Source organism: Sparus aurata, chromosome 5, assembly GCF_900880675.1.
Source record: "Sparus aurata chromosome 5, fSpaAur1.1, whole genome shotgun sequence".
NCBI classification, from domain to species: domain Eukaryota; kingdom Metazoa; phylum Chordata; class Actinopteri; order Spariformes; family Sparidae; genus Sparus; species Sparus aurata.
The window spans coordinates 11,607,752-11,621,761 of NC_044191.1; the positions used below are offsets into that span (position 1 = coordinate 11,607,752).

The 14,010-nt window shown below is 44.8% G+C and overlaps 1 protein-coding gene across 10 annotated transcripts in view; it reads left to right on the top strand.

Annotated features, from left to right (window-relative positions):
- The window catches only part of mctp1a (multiple C2 domains, transmembrane 1a), a 149,707-nt gene that overhangs the window by 30,162 nt on the left and 105,535 nt on the right, over nucleotides 1–14,010 (top strand). Inside the window, exons 1-2 of one of the 10 annotated variants that reach the window (XM_030417208.1) lie at nucleotides 1,628–1,859; nucleotides 1,988–2,140. The exons of 8 other annotated variants lie outside the window; for them this stretch is intronic. In XM_030417208.1, the coding sequence (XP_030273068.1) occupies nucleotides 1,818–1,859; nucleotides 1,988–2,140 (195 nt within the window). In that variant the 5' untranslated portion in view covers nucleotides 1,628–1,817. Of the gene's footprint in view, nucleotides 1–1,627; nucleotides 1,860–1,987; nucleotides 2,141–14,010 lie in introns of those variants that run through there. One more of the 10 variants, XM_030417209.1, reaches the window with a different exon arrangement.

The window sequence follows — 14,010 nt, forward strand, 5'->3', positions numbered from 1 at the left end:
ACACTGGTTTTGTCATCTGCTGTGGTTGATTAAGCCCACAGTCAGGTTGGTGGATGGTGCTATGTTGTGAAACAGAAAATGTCACTGAACTCTGCATTTATGTGCCGCTGTTTGGACCGTAATTACAAGCGGCTGAATTGGAAAAAAATCGATCCAGCTGACTGAAAAGGATTTGTGTATTGTTTATATGTGGTTTCACTTGTTAAAGGGGAATGATGGTATTTTTAAACCGGGGCCCTATGCTTACATATATTGCTGTATAAATTATTCATACTTACAAACTGTTTAGGAATTGGTCCTTTCGATCACCTCGGCCGGCAGCCGTGACACAGCTCCAGTGACAACATTACATCGATTATTTTTTCAAATGGTGAGATCATTATTGTGAACAGGAGCCCAAGTTGTGCTTAAGGAGAAGTTTCTCTCTGAAATCTAGCGAGAAGTGAGGAGTTTACCTTAAGAACTGCCAGCAAGAATTTATTTCAAAAGCCATGGCTCAATATTTAGCTGATTTCGTCAATCAAGATTAGGCAACAAGTCATCGTCCGAAATGTCAGAGCGAAGCTTCTCCCTGAGAGGGACTTATGCTATACCGTTACAATGTCTGACTCTGTAGGAATGTTTCCGTCATGCTGTCAGACACTTAGAGTAATAACCTCAGCTTGTCAGTGGCAAAACCGAGCACTTTTAGTGGATCTGACGTTGACAGTCAGAGATGCCCCAAAGGAGTACATTGCAGTTTCGCAACTGTGTTGCGACTACCACATGAGGTGACCCAATTCCCCAAATTTTATTTTTTCGTACAGCTCAGGTTTAAACTGCAGTAATACAGTAATGGTAGCTAATTTAAGTTGTTTTTCAATTAATTGACTCATTAATCCCGCGGAAAACACTGGGGATAGTTTCACTTACCCTATAGCTGCATCAAAGACAGGACTGGAGAGTGAAGGAAATGTCAGTCAGGCCTAATTGGTCACACAGAGCTGAGAAAAGGTCTAATTGTGTATGGGCTTGACGATAGTTACAATGCCAAAATACAGCAAATGAAAATGAATGGGATGGAAAATGAAAAAGACGCTTGAGGAGGTTGGCAGCTTTATGTGGTGGGGGTTGCTGGTTCGATCCCTGGTAGAAGTGTTCTTGATGTTCAGTTTGTAGACTGCATGGTCCAGTTTTTTAGTGCCACTGCTGCTGACATCCCCCGCCCATCAATTCTTTCTCCGTCTCAGTAATTCACCTCACCTTTCACCTCATTTTTCCTGCTACCGCGCTCTCTTAGTACTTTCCATCGCAGACTCTTTGTTACATTGTTCAATAAAAGAGGATATGTAATCTTCAAATCAAATGTCCAGCTGAGAGGATTGTCTGGGATAAAACCAGCTCACTAGCTGGCTAAACATCTGCAGATGTTTGGGGCAGCAGCTGGTGGCCAGTTTTCCTGGCTGTGGCCCCGTTAACTTTTTTAGATTTTGTTCCGTTTGAGCAGATTAGTCGATCCACACTGAGCACGTCGGCACAGTTGTGTGTCTGTGAGTGACAGCATGTGAGAGAGAGGGAGAGCGAGAGAGGGAGGGAGAGAGAGAGAGAGAGAGAGAGAGAGAGAGAGAGAGAGCAGTCTGCACAGTTGTGAGGCTGAGCGACTGCTTGTGGGGTATGCAGGAACCTCACAGCTGGTTGCCCTTTGCTGTGTGTGTGTGTGAGCAAGGTGCTGAGTGAGCTGGCGTGTGTGTGTGTGTGTGTGTGTGTCTCACACATAGGAGAGTAAGCCAGCAGCAGCAGCAGCAGCAGTAGTACAGTGGAGCGTGTTCAGTGTCTGGATGTTTGCGCTGCCTCTCTCAGCTGCGGGACGAAGCCTCACTGTAGGTATACACACCACACACCACACACACTCACACACACCACACACGCCACACACACACACAAAGCAGCACGGGTATACATGTACACAATGCTGTCTGTCTGTCTCTACTGTTTCTCTTTTTGGTAGGCTACTCATGTCTGCAGGCTGATGTGTTTTTCTACTTCTTCTGCATGTTGGTGTATTGAGCATCAAGACAACGAGCAGCAGTTTCTGAGCGCTCTTTTCCTCCAAGAGTATTCCATTCTGGAGGATGTGAGACAATTGACTGAGGCGATGAAGGTATTAGAACGTGCCGTAAACCCGCAACGTATTTCCATCACTTGAGCACGTTCACACATTTGCATGCGGAGCAGATTTTCATACAGTATTTTCATAAAACCCTGAGTGCCTGCTTTGTTTACGTGGTGATTTGCACTCAGTGCTGTCAATAGAAGGTGCTGGGCATCTTTAATCTATTTGCAGGTGTTATTTTGTTTGTGTGTGTGTGTGAGTGTGTGAGGCGGAGGATCACGGGGTGGAGGTGCAGTGGGTGTGTCGTGTCCAGTTTCCAATAGTGTGGAACCTGATCTTGCTACTAGTGTGACATGACATGGGACTGTTGCTGAGACTCCAGGAAGACAGGGAGAAAACAAGAGAGACGGAGAGAGAGAGAGAGACAGAGAGATGTACAGAGAGAAAAAACAGCAATATAAAAACGTGAGTGTGAGAAAGGTAGACGAAGATTTAGAAATGTAAGAATTTAATGCACAGCTGGAGTCAGATATCGTCTCCCCCTTGTGCTTCCGTCTTGACCAGATAGCCGCTTTAAAAAAAAAAAGAATTTGTGGGAGAGCTTTCCCATGGCTGAGGACAGAGGGATTATGTCCTCAGCCCCCCGTCTCTCCACATCCCACCCAACGCCACATGTCCCTGGCCCACACCCTTTGACTGTCTCCCCAGCCGCAGTCTTGCTCCCTTAATTCCTATCTCAAGGACTGGACGCTGAACGTGCTCTGAATGAGAGCAAAATAACCACGGCCGGTGGGGTAGGAAAGAAAAGAGATGGCGGAGGGAAATGATAAGAAGCGAAAGAAAAAATTGAGGCAAGGTAAGAGAGAAGACACGGGAGATGGTTGGAGAGGAGAGAGAGAGAGAGAAGACTACAGCAGGTGAACTAGAGGGGGAAGCTCGAGCAGGGTGAAGTGGAGTGGTCTGCTGAGAAGAGAGTGTTTCTCCACTGATGCACCTCGCGTCAGATAAATGCTGCAGGGTTTTCTTCAGACGCTCTTGGATTGTGTGGGTACAATGCAAGGAAAGAGTTTGAGAAAACCTAGTCGTTTCTTTTTTCCACATCGCTCCTCAAAATGCCTCTCATCTCAAAAGAATCAAATATTTCGACCATCTTCTAAGAAATGAGGGCGAGAGAAGTGCCAACTTGAGTCAGAATTCCTGAAAGGTAGTTCTTGTTGGCGCTTGCGTACGCAGCGTAGTACATGCATAATGCAAAGCACGAGGTTCTCCTGGGACAGACTAATGTGTTTTTAGACGTAAGTCCAGCGTATGTACATGTTGTCCCATGTTGTCTCTCTGAGGTTTGACTGAATCATTCATTTGGTCATGGGAGTTGTATGTACCGCATTACAAAGTATTGTGCTCATGTTAGGGCTGCAAGATACTGAAAAAAACCTGATATTTTTGATGAAGGAAGACGTTTGACGAGCTTCACCCGCTTCACATGGAGCTGACAGAGTAAAGCAGAACTTTTGGAACATTAGTCATTTTATATACTTTGTTGCCTTAATCCGTGGGCTCCAGTATAATTCGGACTGTATTCCTGATTCTTTTTTTTCTTGATACTATTGCAATGATATTATTTTTCAAAATATATATTGTGATATGGAAAAAATACATGAATTATAAAATGAAAGCGCCATCAAGCCACAAAACACTAAAGCAAATAGAAGGCAGCCATAAACCACCGGCGCAAAACCAATTAGACGACATCTCAATCAATATCGGTGTGGGTGTGAGTCTGTGCCTTTGAAAGACTTGTCCTGGAGATCAATCCACTTGATAAACAGTCCGTTTTATAACCCCACAACCCCAAAACAGTTGACCACCGTAAAAAGAAAGACAGCTGAAAATTCTGCGTCCAGCTTAAAAGCAGAGTCAAAATCAGCTCTGCTCCACCATAGCATGTTATTATATATGGCGGTAATGTTTTCAGCCCTCCCTACATCAGGTTCTCTGGGAGGTTCATTATGGCTAAATAAACTGTATCACCACAGGGGCACGTTGTGATGAACGCGTTTCCATTCTCCCCTGCCTGCTGTGCTCTGTAGGCGCTTGAAGTGCTTCATTTGTGTGACACACTAAAAGTAGAGACAGTGTCCAAGAACGCACGCATGCAAGCACAGTGGGACTCGCCATCGGCGTTATGTTTACTTGATATTGCACATCCTGTGAAAACAGAAATGAACCCACTCCACATTAAAGCTAACAACAGAACATATGCACCAATCCGCCACAACATTTAAACCACATATTTTATATTGAGCCTATTCTCCTTGTGCAACCAAAACAGCTCTGACTTGTCAAGGCATGGTCATGAGACCTCTGGGGCTGACCTGTGGTGTCTGGCACCGGAACAATGGTAGTGGATCCTTTTGGTCCTGTACGTTGGGGGGTGGGGTGTCCATGAATCGGACTTGTTCTTGAACATCCCCACAGATGCTCAATCGGATTGGGATCTGCAGAAATTGGAAGCCCAATCAACTCTTTGGACTCTTTAATTTGTTTCTTATGTTGCTGTGAATCTGTTCCTGAGCAGTGTTTGCAGTGTGTAAGGATGCAGTGTTCTGCCAGGGGGGCCACTGGCATTGGGGAGTTGCCATCCCCGTGAGAAGGGTGTACTTTGTCCACAACTGTGTTTGGAAAGGTGGTGTGTGTCATGTGGCATCAGCATGAATGCCAGGACCCAAGGTTTCCAAACAGAACATTGCAAAACATTGAGAAAGAACGTTGACAGTTAGGAAGGAAAGGTGACTGGAGGGGTGCTTTGTAGTTTGCGGTGATCCAGATTATTATAAAGGGGCTGAAACCTTATTAGGAAGTGATACTCTGTTGTTCTTCATCATAAATACTCATTACATACAGGCCCCTCTTAGTGTAGATTAGAGTTTTTGGTATCAGCGTCCTCACAGTGTGGAGGATGTATTGAGGAGTCTTTCATTCATTTAATAATAGTGAAAAACTCAGGCTGTTTGTAACCAACCAATTTAGGCAGCTAGATTACAACATTCATCAGCCATTTATGCTGCTTTGGCTCCAAAATTTAGTTTCAGAATTTTACAAGAACTTCCAAACTGTGATTGATTGCCAGTCAGTGTGCCGAGTGCAGTTCAGGAACAGCCAAAGCATTTGCTGCGTTTGGCTGGTGTAAGTGTGCCCCAGCAGGGGAGACCTGGAGAGGAAGAGGCTTTCTCTCCGCTGATGTGATAGATTACCTACAGTTACACACTTTGGTTGGTTGGTTGGTTGCCTGATTTTGTGGCAGCTCATGGTGAAAACAGGTAGCATGCTTCACAGGCTCCAACAATGCCAGACATTTAAGATAGCAGATTGCTTAGGGGATGCTCTTTTCTATGTGTTAATAATACTGATCATTGTCACGATCTGTATTATCTTGGGGGGATGGGGGGTAAAGAATAGCTGCTGCCTCCTTCCTCTTTATGCAACAGAGATGCATGGGGGATTCTTATGTAAGAGGATATTGCTCAGCAGCTCTCTGGCACATAGGATATTTATGCACCTTTCATTTGGGGGAGACAAACCTGCTGCATCTCACTGATGCAACTTGCTGAATGGAGTGCACAGTCCGATCTGATTAAGAATGCCTCCCACTCCTGTGCACTGTATGCATGAATCAGTTTGATTTACTCCGTTTCTCTCCTTACCCACTGCTGTTCCACCTTTTACAATTTCTGTTTCTTTTCATCTCCCGGCTTCGCATCCATCATGTGCTCACTGCAGTGATACCATCTCCTCCTACAATTCTCCTAACCTCTCAGTCATTTTACTTTTTAGCAAAAGTAGTGGTGTTTGTCACTCCGCCAGTCGGGCTGTTTGCAGGTGAGGGGGTGGTCACACACTCTTTGATCAGATCTTCACTACATTTATTTAATGTAGTGAAAATCAAGACGTATTGAATTGGGCGTTCAGTTTTCAGGCATTGCAGGCCTTTACAGCATCATTCTTTGCCACAGTGAAATGGATTTATTGCTTAGGTCCATCAGTCCACAAAGAAATATTTCCTGTGATTCCTCAGTGGCCAAATAGAAGCCCAGAGTGATGCCAGCCCCGCTGGTCAGTGTTCCTAACCTTTAACAAAGCAATTGGTGCTGTTTCACGTACACAAGGTGTAGCTTCAAGCACTATTCATCATCCTTCAACTGCAGCTCCCACTGCTTCTTTTATATAGGATGCTATCGCTTCCCAAGACTTACCCCTACAGGATATGAGTGTTTCACAGCATCTTTTGGTCTATGAATATGGATTGGAAAATGTAACTAAAATATAAATAAGTGCTGCATTGATGCAGTGTACAGAGTAGTATCTAAACAGATGCTGTTCAGACCAGATCTCTACTCCAGCGTCACGACTCAGACAGTGAGGGAAGCTGTGCTCCTTATTAGGAGTCAGTACTGATGAGAGGCCATGCCCTGTCACACATAGTCAATCTGGTAGCCCATGGCAGCCTACAACCTCCACAGTCCAATAGCAGGAACTCCACACTGGGAGGAAAAGGGGAAAAGCCTTATAGCCAGTAAAGTCAGAACTGAAGAAAAAGTGAAGCTTCTCCCTTCTGCTTCATCAGTATGTATGTTTGGGACATGGCGGAGCATACGACAAGACAAAACATCTCCTGGCTCTGCGGGCTTTTTTCAGTGTAGTGGGTGCTTAAATTGTTCACAGGGGGACTGTAACACGCTGTAACAGGAGTGCATAAAATGAGTTTATAATAGCCTTTTTTTAAATTTTCTAACATATTTGAGTATACATTCTGAAAACTATCTCACAAGAATACGAGGCAGTAGTAGTAGTAAATGCAAGGAGTTACGGAAAAATCACTGTTAAATGTTAGGCATGCTGGCACCGGTGCCTCTTCACACAACATGAAGTGTACAGTATATATCAGAGTAACAGCTCCTTTTCTGTGAAGGTTTAAAGCTATTTATAATCTTCAATATGCAATAAGTGGCACATTAACAGGTGTTATTAATCATTTACAGCAGATGAGGCACAACAGGGTGAATCACAGGGCCGTCCCTGTTTTTTAATCTAAGGGAGGACCTGTTTGTAATAATTTACAGTATGTTATGGAGACATATGTATATGTATATTCAAATGGTTAGCACAGGTTCGGTCTCATCGAATCTTGCATTGGAGTTCATTACAATAAATTGGAATCAGTCCAGGCAAATACATTCTCATTATTCTAAGTGGTTTGCACTTTGTGATTAACGTCTTCCTGTTGCACGTCCAGTTAGGGGGTGTGTCAAACTATGGCCCTGGTATTAGTCTATATTATAATTAAATGTATAGATCAGCATCATCATGAAAAATATCTGAGTGTTGCTGCGGTCACAAGAGGATAATACGAGAATCGATTCAGTGCTGAGTGGTTTGACTCTTAACTTTTGACGTGCATTTTCTTGTATGCATTATTGAACATACAATTAGAGATACAATTAATGAGGGATTACATTCAGCATTTATAGATTAGAATTAAAAATGCATCAGCGACGTTTACCAGGATGTCGTCAGGAGGTTGTTTACACCTGCAATCAGCATGCATCCCGGGAGACAGCTGGACTGTCGGTTCACACCTCAGCATTGAAACGAGTCTCCGCATGGGTCTCAAGTGAGCACTCAAGTGATCGGATCTCGCTTCAACGTCACTGTTGTTTTTTTTCACCAGATTTTTCTCACTTTTTTTTACTCATCATCAGACAATAACAGTTGTGAAAAGTTTTTTGAAAGTCAAGGATTTAATCATGAACATCAATGTCCGATTGAATTTTTCCATTAAGGAGAGGTGAGAGAAGAATGTGTGCAGGCTGTCGGTTATAGTTAGAAAGAAAGAAAATCGTAATTGGACAAAATCCGACTCTGCGGGTAGGGCAAGTTATTTTGAAAGGAATCCAGAAAGCGATGCTGTTATCTGTGGGTGCTTAGGAAATGTATTGCGTTGTGGTGAGCGGATGCTTCACAAAAAGCACATCAGCAATCTCTTTGGGTTTGTTCTGTTCTGCCTTGGAGTTGCTGAGCAAGCAAGTGGAGGCCTGGATCAACATGTTCCTGGTGGATATGCTCTGCCCTGTTAGAGGCTGCACTGTTTGTGTGTTTGTAAGGCATGTCAGCGGGATCTCAGACTGGCATTCGCTCGCTTCGGGTCGGTTGACACGTTGGGTTGGCAGCAGGGTGGCCAGCTTGTCTGTCTGCGTTGTCAGCAACACTCGACGCTCCCGGCTCAGTTTGTCGCCGCACCGGACTCAGTGGTGATAAGCAAAAGGGAAAAAAAAACCTGCGAACGCTCTGCAGTTTGTCAATATGCTTGTCCCTGCACTAAGTGAGAGATCTTTCACATTTCCCAATCTTATTTTTGTGTACAAAAAGGCTTAATGTCTCCCTGTTGTCTGTCTACCTGTCGTCAACTTCCCTCCTCCTCAACTCCTGCTCGCTAATGTTCTCACCTTTCATGCTTTCAAAACCTCCCTGTCTAGTTCCCCATATTCATCTTCAAAACGTTCTGCTCTTCCCCGTTCTTGAATGCTCCGGTCGTACTTCTCCCTGACTTTTCCTCTTTCTCTCTTAAATGTTTTCTACCCTTGCTCTTGTTTCACCTCCTCCCACCTCCTCCGCCTCTGTATTCCTCTGTCAGCGGAAGATCTTTCCCTTTCATTATTTATGGAGAGTGGCTGTCAGGTGCGGCAGATCAGAATGCTGATTCTCTCGCGCTAACCTGTACTGGGTTTCAGGCAAACTCGTGTTCCGTGTGTTCGTTCCGAAAGCAAAGTTGTCCTTGTCAACGTGCCAGCGAATGTAATCCGTCACAACTCTCATAGTGTGTTTCCTCTCGTCAGAAGGTATCGAAGAGAGATGTTACTGTATGTGCCAGATGTGGTGTTAACACATTTAGCACTTTATGTTGGTGTGTTGAAAATGTCATTTTTCTGTTTGTAAATGTTCCCCCGAGATGTACACCGAGCCGCCTGTACAGTGACACAGTGAGATGTTGATGTGTTAGCTGTGACAGGTCGAGATTGATGGGGTTAATAGTTGCTCTAGTCGTGGTGTCAATGACAGTGACGTGTGAAATTCTAATGCGAATCGGGCCGCTGGTTATCACATCTGTGATCACGACAAAAGGATCCCACATCCAGCTCTTAACTTCAAGGATACCTGAGTGTTTGCTTGCACTTCAGCTCATAAATGTCTTCACCCGCCGTCATTGACTCGCGAGTTCCCGATCTCTACTGCGCACATGCAACTCTCGATTAGCTCCTTCCATCAACAGCGGCACACCAGAAAAACTGTGTGTTTATTTCTGTTTTAGCACTCGCCGATCAGGCAAGAGAGAGGCTGGATTTACCAGCCAGAAATTGCGTTTCGCTTGTCAGGCAGTCCTTTTTGTCGAGCCCCGAGGAAAAAGGGCTCCTCCGTTTCTGCCACACAAGAAAACTATGTCCATATAATCAAAAACCTAGGTGCTGTAACTAAACCTCAGGAGCTTGTCACGCTCATGCTGCCTGAGCTGACAGATGTGACGGGATGTGAGCAAAAAATGTAATCTCCCAGGACGTTTAAAAGCACAAGACTATCTTTGAGTGAGGTAGCTAATGACTCATTAAGCTCAGTTTCAGCAAACAAAACAAAACACCCAACAAACAAAAATGAAACAAGCCTGCCAAGCTGCTCGAGTGTAAGGGAGCAAGAGCTTACCATAGACTGTGTAGTTAAAACACACACACACACACACGCACACACACACAGTACAACTTAATCTGACACAGTGTTTTAACCACTGGCAACCAATTTCACCATAAACCAAAGTGGGCCAGCCACGCAGCTCAGCCCCGACATCTGGTGCAACTGGGTTGGTCTTGATACAGCTGGCAGGAAGAATGGAAACTCGGTTACCATTGCGGGTATATTGAGGTCAGAGCTATAGATTAGAGTCACACTCAGAGGGCATCCGCAGTAACATAAAGGGTGACCACCATGATGAGTGGTGTGATGATAATCTCTGAGCTGTTGGAAAGAGCAGTGTGTAGAGTCATTATGAGGCGCTGCCCCTTTGTGGTGAGTCTGGTGACTGAGTGTGGTCCTTGAAGAGGGCCTGTACAAAAGAGATGATGTTTGCACTTCCTACTGTTTCATCTCTTGTTCTCTGTTCATCGCTATCTCCCCCTCAGACGCCGCTGTCTCTTCCCCTCTCTCTGCTCTATCCAGGCTTTTCTGACATGAGGCAGGCTCTGAAGTGTAACCACGATGTTGCCTCATTCCCCATAGCGTCGCTGCGAAGTACAGCAAAGGGAACATATTACATAATGGTATACACACACATACACAACACACTTATGTTCACTGGGTGGATAATTTTTAATGAATTCAGACAAGTTGTCAGCCTTGTTAATCCTTAATGGTTTTCTCTCCCCTGTCCTCATTTAAGCTCTTTCTTTGAACGTAAAACCGCAAATGTAACACAAAACAACATTATATTAGGCTACTTGTGCTATATTTCCCATTATTATCATAACCATGACTTTAGGGATTATATTGTGCGTGTCCAACTCTTTATCTATTTTATTTTCATAATGACGCTTAATGTAGAGTTTAGTTAAACATATGCTATTGCAGTTGCAGCATTGTGTTTTAAGGGAATGAGCAGCTCAATGTTTTCTCAACCAGCAGTAAGCTCAACGTTGTCCGCGGGGCATGGGAAGCTCTGGGGACGTCCTAATGTGCTCTGACAGGAATGTATGCGGCATTCCTGCTGTGCTGTCCAGGATGTCAAAGGAGATGGATAGGGAACGCAAGTCAGCTCAGAGACCCCTGTCCTGCGTTGATCCTCTGTCTCCTTGTTTTTGTGCCCAAATACTCATGCAGTCTCCACATACAGTACACGTTAAGGTCCTTTCAGTATGGAACAAAACTGCCTACAAACACAGACTGATGAGAGACTGTAATGTGAGTGTTACATCAAGATGTGTCACTGCGGGAAATCATTGTTAAGAGCATCTAAAGTCCATCTTTGTTCAAAATGACTTTTTACACATTCATTTTCACTTTGTTCTCACCGTTTAGTCGCTCAAAGCCACCTACAGTAATTCTCCTTTTTCTCATTATTTATTGTGCTCGACACAATGGGGCTTGCATCTGCCATATTAATGCCTGCTGCTTGTTCTTGTAAAAAGAGAGATTAATGTTTGGCAGTTTAATGACAAGCACAGATGAGCCATTATTTAATGAAGAGCCCCTTGCGCGCTCATTCATCTCTTAGGAAGTAGTTCTTCTGTACCACTGAGGTGTGAACAGCCATCGATTGGGGTCATGGACGGATGCATGTAATGAACGGAGAGAATAATCCTCTGGAGCATAATAACCCGATATCTGTTCAGACCGCAAGTCAGTGGAGGGTTGGTTGTCTTCAGGTGGCACCCAACTTTTCGTGTTTCAACACTCTCCAGGTGGCGGGCTGCTCATGTGCTCCTGGCTTCCAGATTCCCTCCTCTTGCCTACTCCATTACTTTCTGCTCCTCCCACTTATTTCTCGCTGCTTTCTTCCAGGCTGTCTGGAGAGCCAAGTGATTAAGGGCTGGTACTTCAAGGAGGTCCTCTCATGGGCCTCTTCACATCTCTCCTCCCATGATACTTTTAAGCTCAAGCAGACTGATTTTCTGGTCTTTGGATGTAGAGTTAGGCACACTACCCTTGGGAACTGTAGTCTGCTTCCCAGGTCGACCCTCATCTTCTAGGAGCTGGCAGTTTGCGTTGGGCTTAGGCCTGGCTCTTGCACTGATGGAGCAGGGTGATAGCACTCTTCAAGTTGTGCCATCCGGCCTCTTCTCGCAGCTCTCTTGCTCTAGTGTCTCAAGAGACAGAAGCGCATTATGAAAGCTGCAGTGCCACCAGTATCTTGATTGTGTTGCTGATCATGTCTCGCTGCTTTCAGAGAACTCACCACCTGCTCGATGGCTGGGTGGGCTGCCCACTTGCGCCCAGCTCTTGATGTGACACCTTGCTTCACCAGGTCCTTGTCAGAGTCTCTTAGTCTCTACAAGACTTTGCTACCTTGAATCCCTGAAGACAGGGAGAGCTCTCGAACTGGATGAAGATCTGCAAGGTGAATAGGGGGATTGGTCTCACCAACTCAGAGTTTTTTGCTCAAATTAATGCATCCTGTCCACAGAATTACAAAAGCACTGTGTTAAAAGCATCAGTTACAAAAGTGGGATCACTTCAGGTTGAAGCCAGGTGTAAAAAGTAAATAGCAGGATTATATTCTAGATTCATTAAAAGCCTGTCTAATGCTGTGTTTGTCTCATGTGGCTGAAAGCATTGAGTAATAGCGGAGTGCATAATTATGATAATTTGTCAGGTCTAGACAGAATACAGAACTGCTGGAGGTGGATGAGACAGAGTTTGTAGCTGTGGACGCAGTGCAGTGGTGTTTACTTTCATGGAAGCGTATAAGGAAAACGAAAACGTGTATTTTTAATGTGTTATTTTTTTTAATGTGTGGGGACTGTTTGATTTGTGAGATGATGAGACTGGCACGTGTACCGTGGCTGAACTTATCGCCGGTCTGCCTCTCGTCACTCTGGACAGCAGCTCATCTTTCCAGCTGAAAGGGCAGCTGGTAGTCGAAGCTTCATTTCAAGTCCCCTCAGGAACAATGTGCAGAAGGTTATGGATTTCATATGTCAACTGGAACTCTTTTCTTGAACTGACATTGAACTGCTCATTCACCTTGTCAGTGTACTTTTTAATCACCTCATTGCTTTCCGTCTGGGCGACCCTGGCTCTCCCTCACTGGGCTTCTCTTTTGTGGTCGTGAACAATTGATGGAAAGTGAGACATCGGCGTTCAGGCTGTTAAGCTGGCTTTTTACACGTCAGGATAATAGAATGGGAGAAGCAGAAATCATTTTGACATCGGCGTCTCTCTTACTGGAAAGCCGTGACATGCAGAGTTCAATGTGAGTTTAATGAGTAAACAAAGATGTCTGCACTGCATGCTGATGCAACATTATTTATTACTTCATCCCATTGACAGATCCAGTATTCAGTATTTCTTATGTGAAGTTTGGCTGATATTAGGTAGCGGGGAGTGTTTTTTGACGTTGGGACCGACGCGAGCACGGTGGCTGCATTAGAGTGTTTTACTGTTGACTCATCTGCTTGATTCGGCTCTTAACTGTCACGTACTCAAGCACACAGGTAAGTGTTTCAGCTGTTATCAGCAGGACATTATACCGGCTGCATCAAGAGACTTAATTACCCCAGTCTGAGAGCAGGTTCATCTGTGTTGCTATAGGAGGAAGTGAAGAGTCTTGCTCTTCATGCAGCGCGCCTCTAGGCCGTTATTAAGGAAAGAACTCACCAAAGAGACCTCATTATTTAGCCGAGTGGCTGCTGGCTGTCTACCTGCCTGAGCCCTGCAGTGGCTCCGTGATCTGTCACATTACACATCACCTGGCTGCACACAGCGAGAGAGGAGAGGAGAGGAGAGGAGAGGAGAGGAGAGGAGAGGAGAGGAGAGGAGAGGAGAGAAGTAATGGCCCTGAGATGGTGGTATTAAATGGAGCAGATTATTTGGGTGGGAAAGATTAATGGGGAACACTTTTCAGGGCTTTCGTGACCGGCAGTGTGTGATGAGAAGAGGAATATGTGCATATTTATCCGTCTCATCGGTATGCACAAAACTATAATATCGTTCTAAATATTTGAGCTAATATGATATTGAGTCCCAGAAATGGCCGAGCAGATGTGAATATGTCGTGATCGGGACACTGTCTTCGAGGTCTTACTGAGAGGGAGAGAAAGAGAACATAAAAGGGAGAGCAAAGGAGAGCTGAGGCGTGGAGACGAGTCTGATACAAAGAG